The following is a 22,137-nucleotide window of genomic DNA, read 5'->3' as shown; positions in this document are numbered from 1 at the left end:
TTTCTTAGCACCTCACTTCTGCTAAGGCTGGCTTTGAACTTTTGATACTTCTTCCTCAGCCTTTTCAGCAACTGGGATTACAGGCTTGCACCAACACACCCAGCCCCTGGTATATTTTTAATACCTGTTTTACGTAGATTTTAACCACTAGCCTTTACTTTTTCTCTAATATATATTTGATTTGAATCCATAACCCAGAAATCAGTGAAACAGAATCTATTTTTTATCTCCAGCACTGCTTTTGGTTATGACAGTGTCTGAGTTAAGATTCCCCATTAAAGAATTTACTATGTCTTGTGTTCTCATTCTGACCTCCCATATGACCTAGTTCTGAGTTTTAGAATATCTGGAACAAGGTTCCCAGAGATTCCAAATTTTTTGGAGTATTTAGAAAACACCACTCTCTGAGTCTTGCCTTCTAGGGACCAGTTTGAATTTTAAGTGTGCAGCTTCTGAAGGGATGGACTAATTGGATGCTTTGCAGCTGGAAGGCATTTTCTGATATACTTTCTATCTAAAAGGTACTTTATTTGTTTCCTTTTATTAGATACTGTGAATAAAGATACAATAAAAATAGACATGTGGCAATATCTTTAGCAAAAGGATTTCAAATTTTTTACATATATACCTTGAGTTATTATTATTGGATTGTATGGCATTTTTTTTTTTACCAAGAATTATTATTTATATCTTTTTATTTATTTAAATACTGGAGATTAACCCCAGGGCACTTTACCCAGTGTGCTATATACCCAGTCTCCAACACTTTTATTTATTTATGTATTTTTGAGAGAGGATTTTACTGAGATTCTTAAGACCTTGCCAAGTTATTGAGGCTGGTATTTAACTTGAGAATAAACCTCTAGTTTTCTACCTCTTATCCTCCTAAGCCACTGGAAGTACAGGCATGTACGACCTTGCACTGCTACCCCAAATTATTACTAGTGGATTATGTGGCATTTTTATTTTGGCCTTTTAAAGAACCTTAACACTTTTATAAAAATATATTTATTAAATTTATATTGTCACCAACATTTTTACATATTTCTGTACCCTGGAATCCCTATTAATTATGAGATATTTGCTTGGTGTTGTATGGTTTTGTGCTGAGTATTGAACCCAGGGGTGCATACCACTGAGATACATCCACATTATTTTTAATGTTATATTTTGAGACAGGCTCTCATTAAGTTGATTGTAGCCTTGTTATGTTAATGAGGCTGTCTTTGAACTAATAATTCTCCTGTGTCATTTTTCATAGCTTCTAGAATTTCAGGCATATGCCACCATACATAACAATTTTAGATTTTTATAATAGCCATTCCAACAGTACTGCATAGGCTGCAGAATATTAGTAGTAATTAATATTAATAATTTAATTCTCATACTTGTTAAAGTATGAAACATATACTTTGAAAGCTAGGGCTATAGCAAGTGAAAAATACAGCCTAATTTCCTTTTAAGATTGGAAGCCATCTCATCACAAAGGCATGAAAAGTTAATTTCTGCTTCATTATAAATTACCATGATTTGTAAACTTGCTTGAAATGCCTACCAGTGCCTTGAACTCACCCATGTCTGGTTTTCCCTGATGAGATAACAACCCTCCCTGAAACTTTAGTGATGACTTATAAATTCTGGCTTTCCCTGACCAAATAGCAACTCACTCTGAAACTTTAGTGGTGCATCATACATTCTGATGTTGTGATCTAAATTTACTCCCTAAGTGCTAAACCATTTAGACCATTAACCTACTACATGCCTTTGTATTATGTTTGTCTAAACCCTGTTATCCGTGTAAGTTCTCAAGTCACCCCGCTTTTGCAACTTTTTGTGCTATGAAACTGCAGTCCTAGAGAACTGGAGTGCTGTCTTCTTTTCCCATGGGTTTCAGGAGAGACTGTTATGTTCAAATGTGGGACCCCCAAAAGACCACCAGAGACCAAGATTGATGTAAGTACCAAAGAGGTTTTTATTGCAAGCTAGCTCAGTCCTCTACACACACAGCAACTGGTAGCTTAGAGGCACTGAGCCCCGGGTTTGCAGCAGTTTTATAACTCTTTGGGGAAGGCATGTACCCCACATACATCATAGCATCTCTTAGCAAATCATCACACACCTTGGGAAAATCATAAAGAACTCTAAAACATGATTAGCACATTCACTGGTTGGAACAAGTTGGGTAAGGGTGATTGGTTAGTACAAGATGGGGATTCATTTGAACTGATTGGCTTAGGCCATGAGGGGTGTATGTGCTGAACTATATGATTTCCCAAAATGTTATCAACCACAATAAAGTACTGGGAAGGTCATCTAGCATCTCAGGTATTTTCCCTGTCTCATGCTGATTGGTGGCTGCTAGGGGGTTGCTATGGATCCCCACCTAGCCTGACTGAGTCAGGGACACCAGGCACAGCAGATCTCTCCTTTTATTTGTAGATAAACAATGCAGCAGGGTGGGTATGAGCCTAGGAGTGCTCTGTGGGTCTTTGCAAGGACAAGAGTCATGCCCCCTTCCTTGGACAGTCTTTGCTCTGAGGTAGAGGTTGGTTTCTCACCTTGTACCTTATGTTTTTTTTTATGTATTTTTTTTTAAGCTGTAGCTGGACACAATACCTTTATTTCACTTATTTATTTTTATGTGGTACTGAGGATTGACCCCAGGGTCTTGCACATGAGAGGTGAGCACTCTACTGCTGAGCCACAATCCAGCCCCTTATGTGTTGTTTTTATTGGGCATTTTTACTTTAGGGGGCTTCTTCCCAGTTCAAAGTTCAATCTGTCACCTAAAAAGAACAGAGATAAAAAAAGATTAAATAAAATTTGATAGTTATTGTCATTATTTTATATTAATTCCTGAATAATATACAAGCGTATATAATCCATAAACTGAAATGACCTTATATGTAAGTTTAAATGAAAATGTTCTGTTGGTTGGGTTAGTTCCCACTTATGGAAAAAAACCTTGCCTTAAAATAACATTTCTCAGATTAAAAAAAAAAAAAAAAAAAAAAAAGCAGCACTCAACGACCTGAGATTCTAGCCCTTATTCATGCCTGAATTGGATAATATTCCCTGTCACTCAAAAAAAGGGCTCACTTCTCTCACATTCAGTGTTCATGATCTGAAGCTCCTTCCAATCAAGAGCATTTTGTGGGAACTGTGCAATCCTATGTGTCATCAGGGAGGAGGAGGGTGGGCTTTCACTTCTTATCTCCGGAATCCTCCATTTTTTCCATTTGAATCTCACCCTTCAGAGTCACAGGTTGTTCTGCTGTGCAGGAACTGAGGATCCCAAGTAGCCCTACTCCTGAGAACCAGGCAATGGTGAGTGTGCATTGGCCTAGCAAGGGAGGCTGGGGCAGAAAGACTATTGGAACCACAAGACTGGCTGTGTTGAAAACAGGAGCTAGCAGATTGGGACTCTGGGCAGTCTCTGGAGTCTGCAGGCTTAAGTCCTCCACTGGGCCACTATGTCCTCAGTCCTTCTGGCCAACCAGGTGGGGAACATGTCAATGGCAGAGACTCTTTGCTGCCTTCCTTATGCTCAAAGGGCATCCTCAGCACTTGCATAAAATACTATGTGGCAGGGGTGTTCCTGCAGCCCAGATGCTGGAGATTGACAGGTGGAATAATTATCAAAATCAAATCTCCAAGGGCCATTTTCTTCAGGAGAGGAGCTGTCATTTTCGGGTACCTAATTTCCTCTTGAGCCAGCTAATTTTCATTTTGACTTTCTTTTATTTTTACTTTCTTCATTGTTATTATTTTGTTAAAGTTAGGTGAACTGAGGGATACTGTACTACTTAGCCATATCCTTGGTAGTGAAGCCAGATTTACAGATAGGTAGTTAGTGTAGTTAGGTAAATTGGGTCTAATATTCAATAAAATCAAGAATGAACACCATATTGAGAATGGAGTCCAGGAAAAGGGGAATTGAAAATGTCCCAAGGCCCTGAGCCCATCCCAAGCAAATTTTAATGAAGCAGCTCATAGCAAACATGGAGATGGTAATCCAAAAGCCCTTCCTGCCCAGATAACTCCTTCAGCCCACTTGTCCCCCACACTTTGGGCCTTCCCACCTACATTCCATCACTGCAAGATAACAGAACAAAGGACAGCAATGTGACAGGAATGCAGGATAGCTGAAGGAAGACCTTAGCTATAAAAAAGCTAAAAAGACCTTAGTTAAAAAAAAAAAAAAAAAAAAAAAACCCTTTCATGGATTCCACCTCTTGGGTCCCCTTTTTCCTCTGGGGAGAAGTCTTTTCTGCTGTCCTTTAATAAAGCTTATACTTTCCACTCTAAACTTGCCTCGGCGCACTTCTCTGGTGTTATACGTCAGCATTGGGGAAGCAAGGACTATTCACCAGTAAACAGCCCTAAGAGGTATAAATTTATTTTGAGAAAGGTCCTATCTAAGGTGCTGAGATTACTTTTGTTATGGTTTGATTTATCTAGAATTTGCTATTACAATAAAACATACTGTTTTTACATACATATGCATTCACATAGGGATCTTATTTATATTGCGATGCTTTGATGATTATTGTAATATTATAATTTCACAATATATATGAATAGTAGTAGGTCATGATGAGTTCTTTTGTTGCTCTTATAATTGAAAAGGTTTTTGGCTAAAGTTACATATAACTTTGTAGATGAATTTTGAAAATTTATGCTTTGGTTTCTTATTTAAAGTAAAGCTTGTTTTTTTTTTTTTTTTTTTCTTTATTATTATTGCATCATTGTTGTATTTAATAGTCAGGTTTATTTTGACATAACCATAATATATGGAATATAATTTGCTCCCCTTCAATATCCAGTAGTTCCCCTTTCCTTATTCTCCTACTTCTTCTATCATATATTTATTTATAGTTTTATTTTAATTATTGCTTTATAGAATACAAATAAAAGTAGACTTCACTGTGATATATTCATATTTGTACATAGCAATTTTGGTGAGATATATTGTGGGTTAATTTGAAGGAAAATTATCACCTTTATAATGATTAGTTTTATCATCTATACATGGGATGTATAATTCGGTGTTTTATGTGCTTTTTGTGACTTTTATTTTCTCATAAGTTCTACATATTTTGTTTCTAAAAATGTACACATGTGAAATACCACTTGCATCAGGCACCTATGTAAAAATTATACATAGTGTTTTATGCTCTTTTTTAAACTGGATATATTATGAAATGAGACTGGCCCTAGTGACCATTTTTCCTACAGATTATTATTTATCTCTTCCAAGATGTATATTGTATTGTGCCATGCCCTTGGGCTTCAAGTGTTTGGGTGAGTACCATTGCATACTTATATGTTATCATGATCACATATGCTCTAATTTCAGTAAATCTCTGTGATGGGGAGTATCATGTATATTCAATATCAAAATAGTTTCCACAAATAGATACTAATTTAAACTCCTTTTGAGTTAATGATTATTAATTTGTTTTAAATGTTCATCAATATTACTTAATTTTTCCCATGATGGGTTTTTATTTTGGATTTATTAAATTTCTAAAGATTTTGAATTTTTATAGTTAATAAACATATCTCATGTATAAATTTGCAGTTCAAACTTCTGTCCTTTATATCTTTTTGGCTTAAAAGATGAGAAAATGATCCAAAAATGCAGCTAGAGATTGATTTCAGGAAAAAGAAAAAGGTTTAAATTATTTTTTTAAATTGACTTTTTTTACTCATCATTTATTATAAGTTTCTTGTATGATTGTAAGGGTAGGTTATTTAAAGTGGATTCTAGGGCTTATCTTTGTTAATTACTATGGGAAAATTAAATAAGAAATTGATCTACACTATGGCTGCAGGAAAATGAATAAATTTCTTTAAACTCATATGGTAATAAAATTCTTCAATGACATATTCACTAAACATCCACTCCTTAAAAAAACTTTTTTCTGTAATATTTTTGGCAGTGAATCATGAATTCTATTTCTGGATTTTGGGGTTTAATATAAAATCATATGGAATACAATTTGGCCAATCCTAGAAATATTCATACATAATTTGTTGTTTACTTAATGATATGTGGTGGAGACAGCAACTAATGAACATATTTATTTTTAGAAATAGTTACTTTTTTTCTTTTCAGTTTCTAATAACCTTTAGATTTATTTCCTTACTGAGTCACTCAGGGCCACTGATGTGTTTTTTTTCATTTTGTAATCTCCAGGCATTTACCCTTCTAAGAAATCTGTCTTGTGAGCTCTGTTTCTGAAAAGTTTCTTAACATGAAAAAAAAAAAAAAAAAAGTATTTATGTTGCCCTGAAATGTATTCTCAATGCACTCTCTTCAAAATGGAGAGAAAATAATATTTCCCCAGATTGACATCCCTGTGTCAGGAGCTAACAATACATTGATGGTCTTTGAAGAAATTTCTACAGTTCTGTCTCTGGGTAGTTTTCTGTGGGCTGCTGAATTGCCATTTAGTATCCAGATACCCATGTTTTTTCATCTCTACTATGGGAATAATTTTAGAGGGCACAGATGAATAATGCTCTCCATGGGGCTATGAATACCTGTATGTTCTGTGGTACACAGCTGACAAAGCCCCTGGGAGACACTGTGCAGATTCTAATTGGTTAACAATTATCTGCTACTCACATGAATTTTTTTTCAAAAGCTTGTAATAACCTTTTCACTTTAGGCATCCATGTCATCCACATTCCCAAGTATAAAAGTTTGAATCTTTCTTTTCTGAATTCCAGGTTCCATTTCTCTTATGGTTCAATGTGATGCAAATATATATATATATATATATATATATATATATATATATATATATATATATATATATATATATTTTGTCTTTCTTTTACACAGTGTTTCTAATAAAAAATGTTCTCTGCTCCAAGCCTATATTTCCCATGTCCAGCTATGTTTAGAAAATGATGTAGAAAATTGTATTTGATAATTTATAAAGGAGAGTTGAGAATACTTCTTGCTCGTGTCTCCCTTCCTTAGAAACTGAACCAGAACTATGCTTGGCCCTGTAAAGGGAGCACCATAACCAATCAGATATATAGAAAAAAGTTGATTGATTGTATATTCTCTTCTAAGAATTCTCTGTTAAGACCCTTGGCCCACTTCTTGATTGGGTTGTTGTTGTTGTTGTTATTTGCTTAGCTTTTTGAGTTCTTTATGTACCCTAGAGATTAGTGCTCTATCTGATGTATGAGGGGTAAAATTTCATCCTAGGATGTAGGCTCTCTCTTCACCTCACACATTGTTTCTTTTGCTGAGAATAAACTTTTTAGTTTGATTCCATCCCATTTATTGATTATCTGTTTTAATTCTTGTGTTATAGGTGTCTTATTAAGGAAATTGGGGCCTAATTCCACATGATGAAGATTAAAGCCTGCATTTTACTCTAGTAGACACAGAGTCTCTGGTTTAATTCCTAGCTTCTTGATACACTTCCTTTTCAATTACAACTTCCCCCTTTCCCAGTATTATTAGTTTCTGTTCTGCAGTATTATCAGTTACTTTACCCATATTATATTTCAAATGAACACGGTATTTTCAATTGTTATAACAAAACTGGATGAGACTTTTAAAGTATTTTTTTCTCTCTCTGGGTTCAATGATACATGCATATTAATTATAGAGACTCAAGTGGCTAAGCCAGTAAGATTGCAATTTCAAGGTAAACATCCGTAACTTAGACAATTAGAAAAACCTGTCTCAAAATTTTAATACATGGCCGGGTATGTAGCCCAGAATTAACATGCTCCTGTTTCAAATCTCCAGTACCATAGAAAAAAAAAATCAAAAGCAAAATTTTTGTTGTTGTTGTTGTTTATGGGCATTTTACATGATTGAAAAGTAAAGAAGAATCCCTTGATCTTGGCAAAATCATGTGTTTCTATTCTTCCTTTGTGTCTCCAAGGGCAGACCACCTTTCAGAGTGTTTTTATGCTCTGATTTCCTTTTGTGGAATGTATATGAGAGCATTCTCATTCCATACTCTAGTATTTTCCTGGAACTGTGTTTCAGAACTATGTAATATGAGGATCCCACAGCTGGCACATCTAATGCCTCTTGTAAGCCCAGACCAGTACTTGGGGCTTTTCTTGTTCAAGAGCAGTATAAATGTAGAAGGTTTAGTTTGTCAAAGAAGTAACTGAGAGAACTCTCAACTTCCATTTTTTTAAAAATGTCTTCACTAATTTTATAGTCTAGCACAGTGTTTCTTTCTTCCATATTCATATAATTGGAGTACTACTTACTATTCCACTTTTTCAGAGTAGCTATTCTAACAGCTGTTCTCAAGCTGCAGAAGATCTTATAGTTGGCTGGTGCACTAAAATTCTGATGCAAGCTTTTTAGATTCCAGGGTGCCTTACGCTCACTGGAAAAAAATTGATGTACACCTTAAAATAAAGAGGGATCTGTGATTCTAATAATTTTCTTCACTAATATTAGAGATTTTAGCTCATTGCAATGTTTGCACACCAATGTGAAACCACTCCTTTTTGATCTAGGGAGATTAGCACCTGCACAGTTGCCAGTGCTTTCAATGCTTTGAGGTTTCAGATATAGTCCATTGAATGTAAAAAGTTAATATCAGGACAAATTACTTACAGAAAGAATTGGTTAGGTCTGGTGTTATTAGTATAGTGAGCTGGGTGAGAGAGCTCAGGAAGTGCTAAACTGCCACTTTGGATTTCAGTGGTGGTCTGTATTTCCCTGTTAATTTTTTGTACTGTCTAGATAAAAGTTCAACTGTCAGCAACAGCTCTTTGCATTTTTAGAGAATGTTGGCAAATCCCTCTAAGGAATTAAAGGTTCCCTTAAGATTTAACACCTCTTCCACTCTGGTCTAATGGAAAAAAGCTCATGGATCTTGCATGGCCTTAGAAAACCACTTACATTTTTTCCCCCTGGAGTTGATACTCGTATACATCTTATTCCTTCCTCTGTGTATACAGATAAATTAGCATTCAAACCTGGAATCTAAAAAGCTTGCATCAGAATTTTAGTACACCAGCCAACTATAAGATCTTCTGCAGCTTGAGCACAGCTGTTAGAATGGCTTACTCTCAAAAAGTGGAAGAGTAAGTAGTACTCCAATTATGGATATGGAAGAAGGAAACACTGTGCTAGACTATAGGAAATTTAGAGTTAAATATGCTGTATTTCAAACCCAAATCAGTCTTCCTTTATTCCTATTAACACTGGATTTGGGCATTTTGTTCTAGTAATATGGCTTATTGCTCAAATCAGGATGATGCTCAAGTGCATTCTACTCATCTCTTGGTAGATTTTTTTTTCTTTTCAGTTTTCCAATGTGTGTGCCTCTAATTCCTTTACAGTTTTAAGAAGGACTCAAAACAGGAGTATATATTTATTTGGTGTATCCATAAATGAAGGGAGGTTTGTATTCTGCTTTTATTTTTATTTTATCTTTTTAAAAATTATCTTTCTTTATATCTGCTGTTTGGTGAATGCTTGTGTATAATTCCAGTGTTACACACATTCTGCACACAAGTCCCAACTTGTGATCTGTGTCTCTTGTTCTAACATCTACTTTGAGGTTGGATTGTAGCATTCATTCACATTAAATACTTTTATTGATATGTTTTGATATATATACTTACAAGACTTAACAATAAAATGATATTTGCATACATATGAATTACCCTATGTAGTTTTCTGTATTGTGATTTCTTTATCTTAAAATTACTACACTATTGTAATATTATAACATGTATTAGTGTCAGTTAATGATCACTAGTACATTTGCTCTTATATATGAGAGAGTTCTTGGCTAATTTTATATACATTTAAATTTCCAGGAGAATTTTAGAAGTTTTTGTTTTGATTTCTTCTTTAACAAAAAGTAAATCATGGTAAAATTTTGACCAGTTTTATTATAGTTTAAATTAGGGAAAATGGCCATTTTTATAATAGTTTTCTTTGTAAATATGTTGAATATTTGAGTCTTTTATGTGCTTTTTCTGTATTTTTATTTTCTTAAATACTGCATATTCCTTTTTTAAATATGCTTGCATATGAAATGCAATATTCATGTGACATCAGCATAAAACATACATGGTATTTTATACTGTTTGTCAAACTGGATGTAATACATCAAAAAATTCTAGCTTCTAGAGTTTACTATTTATAAAATTTAATAATTATTTCTTCCTCTTTAACCATGCCCCTTTGTTTCAACTCTGGAAAATATGGCTGTATTCTCATATGTACAGTCGCTGTAATTTTAGACTCTGTTTCTTGTGTGGGTGTATCATATGCATTTGATAACAAAACAGTTTCTACAAATGAATAATAAAAGCTTAAATTTTTATTTTCCTCTTTTGTGAATGCATTTATTCCACATATTCATCAATACTATTTAATTCATCTATATGATGTGATTTTATTCAATGTTACCTAATTTCTAAAGATTTTGAGTTTTAATGATTATTGAACACTTAGATATATCCTTTTTAAAGTGGGTCTTCAAGAATTTATTCTGCTTTTCTTTTGCAATATTTTATTTTTTCTTTCCTCTTATAAGTGTTTGATTATATGTGAGGAAATTAGTTTTTTTTTTTACCTTGTCACTTTTGCACCTTTTAATGTAATAATTTGATGAATAGATTTTTTATATTAATATTTTGTAATTCATAAGTTTAAACATATTATATTGTATAATTTTCAAAACAAAAAACTATTTTTTTTTTCTTTTGTGATATTAGGGATTCAACTAAAGTGTCCTATTGCTGAGCATATCCTCAGCTCTCTTTTAAATTTTATTTCCAGATGGGGTTTGCTCAATTTCTTCAGTTGGCCTTAAATTTTGAATTTCATGCCTTAGACTCCAGAATAGAAGATATTTCAAGTGTGAAACACCATATGCACCCTATCTTTTGAATGTAAACTTTTGAGCTTTGTACTTTCTTATATATTTCAGTATTATTTATTAATAACTTATATTCAGCATTTAATGTGTCAAAATAAGTTGTTATGTTTTATGAGTGAAGGGATAAAATAGCATTTTATTATCACACTGTTTCCCCAATATCCTAGCATCTTTCTTTGGAATGAAAGCCATTTTTCCTCTTCCCTGCACTGTAATCTTCATTATGTATCACTGCCTAAATAACAAGAGACTTACCAAGAGTTTTATTGCTGTTGTTGTTTTCTGTAATTCCACCAATTATTTTATTATGAGGTCTACCCTGATTGATTTAACTTCATAACATCAATCATGTGGCATCATGGTATTTTGGTCAGCAGTAGACTTTATGTACAACAGTGGATATAGCAAATGTCTTAGCCATGTACTAGTCTATACTATCTAGATTCTTGTCATTACACTCAGAGAATTGAACAATTGCAGAATATTCTTTTGATAAATTTTTCAGAGTGTATTTCCATCAAGTGAGAAATAATTATATATGCATATATTTGCAATTATGTATTACATAATTGACATAATTTTTATTTGTTGAATTTTCAAATTTGCTAATGCTTTTTAAATTGTATCTGCTTTTTAAAAAAAATTTATACTGAAGATTGAACCCAGGGGTGCTTAACATGAAGCCACATCCTCAGTCTTTTTTTTAAAATATAGTTTATTTAGAGACAGAGTCTTGCTGAGTTGCTAAGTGCCTCAATAAGTTGCTCAATACAATATATATAAGACGATATTATATATAATATTGTCTTAGAATTTATGATCCTTTTTCCTTATCCTCCTCAGTCACTGGAACTACAGTTGTCCATCACTTGACCTGGCCCATTTGCTTTTTAACAGCACCAACATTGATATTGGTAACTCTCTCTCTGTTATGTTCATCTTCAATAGCTTCTAATTTTGCTCTTTTGCTTAATATTTTCTTTACTTTTAGTTTATAAAATTTACTTTTCATTGGGATGGATGACTTGATAATAAATTCTTAATCATTTTATGGCTTACTAATTTTTTTCTGTATGTTTTATTTTCAACCTCATGAATTCCAATTATTGCAGCTGTATGAAGGTCTAAGTGAAAGATAATAACCTGTACAGATATTGTTAAAGTAAGGAAACCACAATTTAACTCAGTTTTTTGACTTAACTGTATATACCTGAAGGATATAAAATCAGCATACTACATTGACACACCCACATTAATGTTTATAGCAACACAATTCACAATAGCTAAGCTATAAAACCAACCATTCAATAATGAATGGATCCAGTCAATGATGACAGGATAAAAAACTGTTGCTTATGTATACAATAAACTATTAATCAGCCATAAAAGAACTACTTTATAATATTTGCTAGGAAATGGATGAATCTGGAGATTTTATGCTAAAAAAAGCAAACCATTTCTTTAAAACCAAAGGTTGAAAGTTATTGCTGATATGTAAAATCTAAAGTTCATAAAATGAAGAAGGGTAAGAAAAGAAGATCAGTAGATTGCACGATGGTAAAATAAATGAATAAATAAATAATGATTAAATAAATAAATAAAAGGGAAGGGGATAAAAATATTAAGGATATATATATACATATATATACCTGAGTGAATCCTACCATCGTAGTCACCAAGAAGCACAGGATTTTAATTAGGATAAGATATATTCCATGCCTGCTTCATACCATAAAAATTGATTTTACTATCAGGTAGAACTAGAAAGAACCAATAAAATATAAAAAAAAAATTATATTTGTTTGAAGAGCTATATGTATATTCTATTATAAACATCATACAATATATACATCAATCAAAGTTTGTATATATAGATATATATATTACATATTTTGTATGTGAAAAAATGTTAAAATTATAAAAAGGAAAATCCAAACAGGATTGTTGTTGCTATTTTGTATATTAATAACATACACAAATATGATAAAATGTTTGAACTTAAATTCACTATTCAATATTTCCATTAAGTGGTCTGTCTACCTTGTTACATTTCAAAATTTTTCTTATACCATTCGTATTGGAATTACTAGAGATCTCACTACATATTAAGACCAGCCAGCTTTATCAGAGAAATAACAAATAAGATTTTACACTTTAGTAAATGTCTGATTAGTGGTTGTACAATTAGAATCTGATGATTCCCTTTCTTAATTACCATAATTTTCTTATCTAAACAGCATGTATAATTTAGATCATGATACAAAAATTTTAAAATATATATTTTTGTGGTAATGCCTGAGTTTTATATTGTGTTTCATAAATGTGGAGTATATATACTTTTTTGAACTTAAATCACTTTTTCTGCAGACGTAGATAATGGTATCTTTGTGTTCCAAAACACCACCTACATAATAGTCTACTAACACTCATTTCAACTTCAGTGACATTACAGACTGTGCAAATGTTCATGTGGTCAATGTGTTTATTTATTTACCTATTCTTATTTCAGGTACTGTTAACATTCAGGGATATAGCCATTGATTTTACTGAAGAGGAATGGGAATGCCTTCAACCTGCTCAGAAAAACTTATATAAAGATGTGATGTTAGAGAACTATAGAAACTTTGCCTTCCTGGGTAAGTTTAATTTCCTTTTAAATATTTTAATTACTAATTATTATTTAATTTACTTCTGTTATATCTTCTGGGAACTTCTCTGTAAGAATGAGTTTCAGATTTGTGTTTCAAAGAAAAAGGGCATTTTTAGTACAGATATTTTACTCTTTAATATATATTATTTTATTCTTTAATCTCTCTCTTTCTTGGTGTGTTATACATCCTTCACTTTAGATAAGTAGTACCTAACATAATTTAGTGATTTAAACTATTGTAGCCTAGACATAGCAGGGGACACAGTTGAGATGTTCAAATGGAGAAAACCAAACTAAAAAATGTTGACAGAGTAGTTATTCAGCAGAAAAAATTTTCAGAAGCTTATGTTTATTTCTTTTTATTGTAATCATTGAACACATACTGCCCTATATTTATTACATTTTCAAATTCTTTGTAGTCCTTTGTGTTCTTCTTTACTGATGTCCCAGTTTATTCATATTAACCACCAAAACTTACCTTTTGTTGTGAGGGCCAGCATGGTCTCTTACAAATCTTCTTGTGAGGAAACCTGTAAAGAAGCAAACAGAAGAGAGAGACACACACACATTGAAAAGAAAAAAAGAAAAAACTGGCCACTTCTCTTCTTGGCTGCATATAGTATACCCCAAAATCACATAGCTTCTGTTACCGTTCATACATTGTAACCCAGCCTTATTTTAACCCCAAGTGCTAGCTAACCAAGATAAGGTACAGTTAATACAAACATAGAGCCCCTTCTCCCTAAGGACATTACCACAGAAACTAGATAGTGCACTTGTATATTTGTCTTAATCGCTTCAGGGAGAAACTGCTGGGCATTAACATTGTGGGTCTCAGGGTGCCAGTTACCATCACCCTGTCTATTTCCAAGGTAAGAATACCTACAGCTCCACCTTCTTTTTAAGGCCTTTTGAATAAATAATATTACTTATCTCCTTAATGCTGGTAGGGGCAAATTTGTGCAGGCATAAACAACAGCAAGTGCCAACATCAGTAAACATTCACCTATGAATATTTTTTGACCCAGATGAAATTGAGTAAACATGAAGTTAGCCATTCCAACAAGTCTAAACATCCATCATCTTGTTGGACCTTACTAATGATATATTTAAGTTAATCTAACTCTTTTTAAATAAAACTACTATTATCACTGAAATTGAGGGAACATATTTTATTAAACTTCTGATATCTTTTATGATGTAGCAATAACAGACAATCAATTGCAGCATGATTGTCAAGTATGGCTTGAAAATGTTTTTGTACTTCATTAAGCATTTAAACAGCCATGGAGGCATGACTAATACTTTTTATGGTAGCATAGGCGAGTTTCATAGTAGTTTTGTAAGCCCGTTGAGCTAATCCAGGAAAACCCATTAAGGAGAATGTCAAAGCAACAAATTCTGCCTTAGAGAGAAGATTCACTGAATCATCAGAGTTTTTATCAAGAGGAATAGACATTTTATGAATAAATTCCACAGGATGGTGACCTATTAAATACTATGTGGATGGTAAGGACACAGTTATTCTGCTAAGACAACAATGAATACCATGAGACATTTTTGCAGGTATGTAACAATTTCATCCAAGTGAGTCAAGATATTGTAATGGGTTGTAGAAGTCCTGGATCTGACAGTACTGAATTTCCCACAGCTGGTGTACAGAAACGGAGCAACATTGTTACTAAGACCAAAGCATTTACAGAGATTTGTGTGTGTTTACCAATTAAAGCAGTAAGAAAGTTACCTACAGCACATTCTAACCTCATTTTAGCCAACACCTGTTGAGCTGAGGTTGTTAATGGTTTTATATCACCCCAAGTAACTGAAATTATACTATGTTGGGTTCCCCTTTTAACGTTTCTCCTCTTTTGAGGAGAATGATTATTCTCTTGTTTGGAGGGACTCTTCTCTTCCAGGGTTAAATGAAACTTAGGAATCAGCTTGTGAAGTCCCTGATGAACATTTATAATTGCTATATTTCATACATCAAGCTAGAGTCCAAACAGGAGATGTTGGCATAAGTGTAGCAGTCTATGCTTTTCCCCATGTGATCAAAGGCATAGGATCATGTCAGATGGAGTCTTATATATTACCTAATTTTTTTGGCAATGGATGTTTGTGAATAAAATGTCTATTCACTGCAGATGACCAATTTTGAGTATTTAACTTTATGTTGTATATTGAGCACATTCACTGTAAATAAAACAATATTTAATGCATATTAATATGAGAGAGGTTAGATCTTTGTTTGTTTCTGTTTTAAAAGGCAAGTATTAGGATACAATTTGCTCACTCAACAAAATCTTGTCCAAAAGGATTATGAGAAATTTCATTATTTAAAACTGTGTCTTATTGATTCAAAATTGTGCAAAAGGATGAGATGTAAAGGGAGGGGCATTATCCACCTTTAAACAAATAGGGCCTCTAGGAGCAGATCATGCTTGGTTTCTTTCCATGCTCTCTGCTGGAACTGACTTGGCAGTTTCTTTCTTTAGATTCAATTCTGTTAGTATTTTTTTTTTCTTTTGTTTTGTGTTTTGCAATATTGCATTGATAATCATAAATATTTTGAAGTGAAAAATTCATTATACTTCTACTTTGTAAGTTGTTTTCTATATTTCTTATTATTTTCTATTTTGATTAATGATTTAATTTCTGGATCATTGCTTTTTATTGTGGCATGCTTAGATTCTTTTCATTCATATATATATTATATATATATATATATATATATATATATATATATATATATATATCCCACTTCTCTTTATATATCCTTTAGGTTTTTAATTTTTACACTATTTCACAAGTTGCTTAGACTTGTCTTAAACTTGGTTTTGCTTGGTAAGCCTCTCCCATATTGGTAGAATTTCAGCTTTGCACACTAGGAATGCTCCTCTCATTTTTTCCTAAAGAATTATTCACATACACAATTTGTGCTTATTTATATTAATATTTTTGGTCTCAATTTCACGGTCTAAACTTTCTTTAAATAGTTATTTAGTGTTCTTTTAATTTTTTTTTTTTTTTTTTTTTTTTTTTTTTAGTTTTTGGTGGACACAACATCTTTATTTTATTTTATATGGTGCTGAGGATCGAACCCAGTGCCCCGCACATGCCAGGCGAGCGCGCTACCTCTTGAGCCACATCCCCAGCCCCATTATTTAGTCTTCTTTGAGTAATTCATAACTGCCAGTATCCTAGTTTTCAGTTCTTTATGTTTTTTTTTTTCTTTTTTGTCACTTGGATTAAGCCATGCTTCTCTTTGTTTATATTTGCTGTATTATTTTTATTTGTTCATTAAAGGAGCCAATCATAGATTATATAGCCCATTATGGGAAAAAAGTATAAAAAACTTTTAAATAAATAAAAATAGGCAAGAACAGTGCTACATCCTTGTAATATTTGCCAATTGGGAGGCCATGCAAAAGTACTTCATGTTTTAGGGAAGTCATAGAAATTTAGAAACAGCATGACTCAAACAATTTTAAAAAGACTTGTGTTGTATTTCAGTGATATAGAATTTGGGGGGTTAATCTCAAGCACTACACATGAAGAATTAAAAGTTGGATGACCTAAAGATCCAGAAATGCCAGTGCTAAATATGTATCCATGAACAATTAAATCAGAAAATTGAAGAGATACCTCTGCTTTTGTGTTCAGTGCACATACTATTTTCAGTTTAAAGCTAGGGACTCAATGTATGTGCCCATCAAAGATCAAATGAGTCAAAATATTGTAGTTATATACTATTATTATTCAATTGTAAAAATATTTTATCTTTTAAAATGTTATAAGAAATATATGCAGGACTTTGTAGTAAGTGAAATGTGGCATGCAGAGATTAAGTTGCAGGAACATTTGATTCACATGTGGAAGTCTGGAAATCAGAAATTTAGTGAGTAAAATTTTGCTCACCAGGTACTGTGTTTTGTGTAGGGTTGATATTATAGTCAAAGTCTCATTTTTTTTTTTTTTTTATTGCACATAAGAGGTTCAAGAGTTTTGTTTTACCACATGGTGAGTGTATTATATTCTTTATAAATACTATTAGAAGGAATACAATACCTTGTAAGAACAAAACTGATAATTATATGAAAAACTGATTATGTTAATTCATTCTTTTTTTGTGCATTAATTCATTCTATTTAGTCATTTTACCTTGTACATATAGTATAAAATACATGATATATTTAGGGAATAAAAAAAGGTGTATTTGTCAATGAAAGAAATCATCATATCACACAAATTTAGAAATATAAAAATCAATTTATTATGCTTGATTGTTATGTGTTGACTTCATCCAAGTATTATGGCCATAGGCCATATACTCTTTTAAAATGTTTTTATGGAAAATTTTATAGACATATATGTGTATATTTCTTAGTAAATTTTTTGTTCATATTTCTTTTTAAGAGTTCATAGCCTCTTTACCCTTGTTGAATATTTGTGGGATTATCACTTAAAATATACTAGTTATTTTCATGTCTGTATGTCATGGTAGACCAAAACCAGTTTTTGGACACTCTTTGAAAAAGCCACAAATGTTTGTATATGTTTTACATTTTTCTTATTCTACTGAGAGTGAAGGTAGCTGGTAGATATTTCCTAAATACACAATATTATCTTATGGAGGACAAAACGCTGTGGATGATAAAAGTAACATACTTACCTTCTCTTTATTATATTACTTTTCTTAATGATGTACTCATCTTGGATACTGTGGTCTCTACAAGAATTGGGGTAATATTCTCAAGGTAATTTTGTCTATACATTTTTATTAAACTGATATATTTTTTCTTTATGATGATTTGGACTTACTCTTGATGTACTTATTTTATCTTAATTTCATGTTATGTATGCAAAATATATTTATCCCTGTCTAATAGATATTGTTTTTTTAAATTTTCTGTTTATTTCAGCCAGGACTCTTCATGATACCCAAGAATATTCATCAGAAAAGGGCATAAAACATATATTTCACAAATTGATAAGTGGGAAATATAAAAGTTGTGATCTTGACTATTTACAACAAAAGAAAATATGGAAAACTACAAGTGAGAGTGAACACCAGAAATCATATAAAAAATCAGGCCTTGTTCACCACCAGAGAATTCACACTGGAGAGAAGCCCTACAAATGTAAAGAATGTGGCAAAGATTTCAGTAAAAACTCACACCTTATTCGCCACAGCAGAACTCACACTGGAGAAAAGCCCTACAAATGTAAAGAATGTGGCAAAACTTTCAGTGTAAAATCACACCTTATTAGCCACAACAGAACTCATACTGGAGAGAAGCCCTACAAATGTAAAGAATGTGGCAAAGCTTTTGGTCAAAAAACAGACCTTTTTAGGCACAGCAGAACTCACACTGGAGAGAAGCCCTACAAATGTAAAGATTGTAGCAAAGCTTTCAGTGTAAAATCACACCTTCTTCGCCACAGCAGAACTCATACTGGAGAGAAGCCCTACAAATGTAAAGAATGTGGCAAAGCTTTCAGTCAAAAAGCAGGCCTTATTTGCCACAATAGAACTCACACTGGGGAGAAGCCCTACAAATGTAAAGAATGTGGCAAAGCTTTCAGTGTAAAGTCACCCCTTATTTGCCACAGCAGAACACACACTGGAGAGAAGCCCTACAAATGTAAAGAATGTGGCAAAGCTTTCAGTCAAAAAGTAGGCCTTATTTACCACTGGAGAACTCACACTGGGGAGAAGCCCTACAAATGTAAAGAATGTGGCAAAGCTTTCATTCTAAAATCACTCCTTATTTGCCACAGCAGAACACACACTGGAGAGAAGCCCTACAAATGTAAAGATTGTGACAAAACTTTCAGTCGTAAAGTAGGCCTTATGTGCCACAGTAGAACTCACACTGGAGAGAAGCCCTACAAATGTAAAGAATATGGCAAAGCTTTCAGTCAAAACTACACACTTGCTTAGGGTGCCCATCATTCATTGTTAAAAAATCTTTAGCTATATAAAATTTTAATACTCTATGTCACATTGTGAGTCTTTTATTGAATCTTATATCAGTTTATGAAATAAACATGCTATATGTGATTTCCTCAATTCTAAGTGTCTTGTGTTTTAAGAAACTGTATGGACAATGCAAAGTAAAGTTAACATACTAATATGAATAGCAGAAGCACCACGGGAAAGATGAGAATGAAGAATTGGGAGATTCCATCATTATAGGTGTAATTTTCTCAACATCTTTTCAATGTACCTAACCCAGTATTGATACCAAAATTAATGAGCAACCTCTTCTCATGCTGAATGTGCAAGAGGCTTTTATATAAAATGAAAACACTTGCAAATGTGTCAGAGATGCATTTTACACCATTAGTTGAAAATACAATTGATTGATCAGTATCTCACTGTGTTTGACCCCAGCAAATACCTTCTCAGTATGCAAGAAAAATGAGTAAAAAAAAATCCACGTTACAGAATAACAACTATTTATTTTTCATAAGGAAACTGTCAATGTCATTTTGAAACAACATGACAATAAACTTTCCCCTATCTCGTAAAGAAAAGCAACAATTCTGGTAAACTTCTGCATTTTATTCTTTGAATATGCCAAGTATTCTTTGGCAAACTGCCACATATATTGTTTTAATTTCACAGGTGTAAATTATATCTGGTTTTGTCTAAATTGCTACTTATTTAATACAAATTTGTTGAGAAATTAATTCTGCAGTAGCTGATTAGTGAAATATAGTGAGGAATGGAAGTCATTGAAAGCTCTATGATTTGCAATCCCAGAATGGTGGTAGGAAGCTGTATATAATCATGAGAAACATATTGAGTACTATTAGTATGTTCCAGATATTTATTTTCCTTAATATCCACTTTTCACATAAACTAGTGCTTTTAAATGGAGCTGACTATTAAATATCATAGGAAAGGCCATCAGAGCAATCAGAAGAAGAAATTTTTAAAAAGCAATCAAATCGTAAACATCTGATTGAAACAAGAACTGGCCAACTGTTGGATTTTATCTTTTGACTTTACTAAATTTCCTCCTATCTTTCTTTTGATGATGACTAAGAGAAAGGTACTTCCATTAAGAGCATAACCAGAACAATATATGGCAATTTGTTTTTCTAAAACATATAAAATTGACTTGCTAACTCAGAATAGAATCTAATGAGTATATTTTGATATGGTAAAAAAAAAAAAAAGTATAACTACGCAACATGAAGATTGGCCTTTTCAAGAAAAGAATATTAGGGTGAAAACCAATTTGGAAAGTTAGTATTGAATATTTTATATCAAAGAAAAGGCAGGAATATTTAAAATATTTTTGATTATTAGATGTGTGTAAAAAATCAAAAGGCAGTGTCCAGGCCTGATGTGGTTGTACATACCTGTAATTTCAAAAATCATAGAGGCTGAGGCAGAAGAATCACAACTTCAAGGCCAGCCTCAGTAACTAAGTGAGACCAGGTCTCAAAATGAATATTGAAGAATTGTGAATATATATAAGTGATAAAGCACCCCTGGTTTCAATCCCCAGTACCATATAAAACAGTAGTTTCCAAAATTTAGACCCAAATCAGCAGCCTCCACTCTGTCTGCAATTATGTAAAGTTCTAAAAGGAAACTAAATTTAGCCAGACCTACTACTTGTTGTATGATATTGACCATAATCTTGAAATATGTACATAGAAGACCCTTCACAATGTATTAGGTGCTCCCATTATTTTTTTCCAATTGCAATGGGAGAAAATTGAATTTAGCTTATGGGGCCACTTCTTTCTCTTCAGGGCTAATGAATCAGATATTAATAGGCTTTAATGTTTAATTGATTATCATTTATGTAATCATAATGATATGTGTTCTGTGATTTCCTGCTTAATCTACATTGGACACTTTATTATTTCTGAGTATCAGCATCTGTAGAGACCACCACACCTCACTCTATTTTTTAATAGTTCAAGTCCCTGTGTTCATTCTTCATCAGTTATTATTCTCTTTTAGAAATAATTATGTGTTGCATTCTTTGTCTACAGAAAATTTATGAAGGTTAAAAACCAGTAAGCATTTTCACAAATTTGACTTTAAAATAGTTTTCATCGCAAAACACACACCAGAAGTAAGAATGATTTCTTACTCTAATTTATTAGCCTTTCTGACATCCAATATCACAACATGAATGCTGCTCATGGAGGGATGTTCTTACCACCAAGAATAATCAATACCACTTTCTTATATTTCATTAAATGTTACAAAAAGTGCACATTTTACTGTGTTTCATATGCAGAACTTGACTTTTAATTATTTGTGTTTAGTGGGTTTTTACTTTTTTTCATCACTTTGTTTTTCCTGTATTTTCTAATATTAATTTTTTTTGTGGTGAGGAAAATAGATCACTAGAATCTTCTAACTTTTGCTACATTCAATCACTTGACTACTTACTAGCTAATATTACTATTAAACCATCATTTTAAAGGTAGGACTGAGTTATGCTAACACAACTATTTTCAAGGTCTACTGCAGAATCAGCAGAACTTTATTGAGCTCTGTAGTTAGAGCCACTGTTTCTGTCCACAAATTCTGCTCCCTTTGTTTTATTTTTCTTC

General features: G+C 32.6%; 1 protein-coding gene across 1 annotated transcript; it reads left to right on the top strand.

The window, feature by feature from the left end:
* Positions 1-1,937: 1,937 nt before the first annotated feature.
* LOC139706094 (zinc finger protein 420-like) lies at positions 1,938-19,621 on the top strand. The gene is made up of 4 exons (XM_071613768.1): positions 1,938-1,953; positions 3,258-3,327; positions 13,408-13,534; positions 18,471-19,621. The coding sequence occupies exons 2-4, from the start codon at positions 3,325-3,327 to the stop codon at positions 19,490-19,492; spliced, it is 1,152 nt and encodes a 383-aa protein (XP_071469869.1). The 5' UTR covers positions 1,938-1,953; positions 3,258-3,324; the 3' UTR covers positions 19,493-19,621.
* The last annotated feature ends 2,516 nt before the right edge of the window (positions 19,622-22,137 follow it).

The sequence above is a fragment of the Marmota flaviventris genome, chromosome 6 (assembly GCF_047511675.1).
Source record: "Marmota flaviventris isolate mMarFla1 chromosome 6, mMarFla1.hap1, whole genome shotgun sequence".
Taxonomy (NCBI): domain Eukaryota; kingdom Metazoa; phylum Chordata; class Mammalia; order Rodentia; family Sciuridae; genus Marmota; species Marmota flaviventris.
The sequence above is the reverse complement of the archived record's forward strand: the minus strand, read 5'-3'. Positions and strand labels throughout refer to the sequence as shown.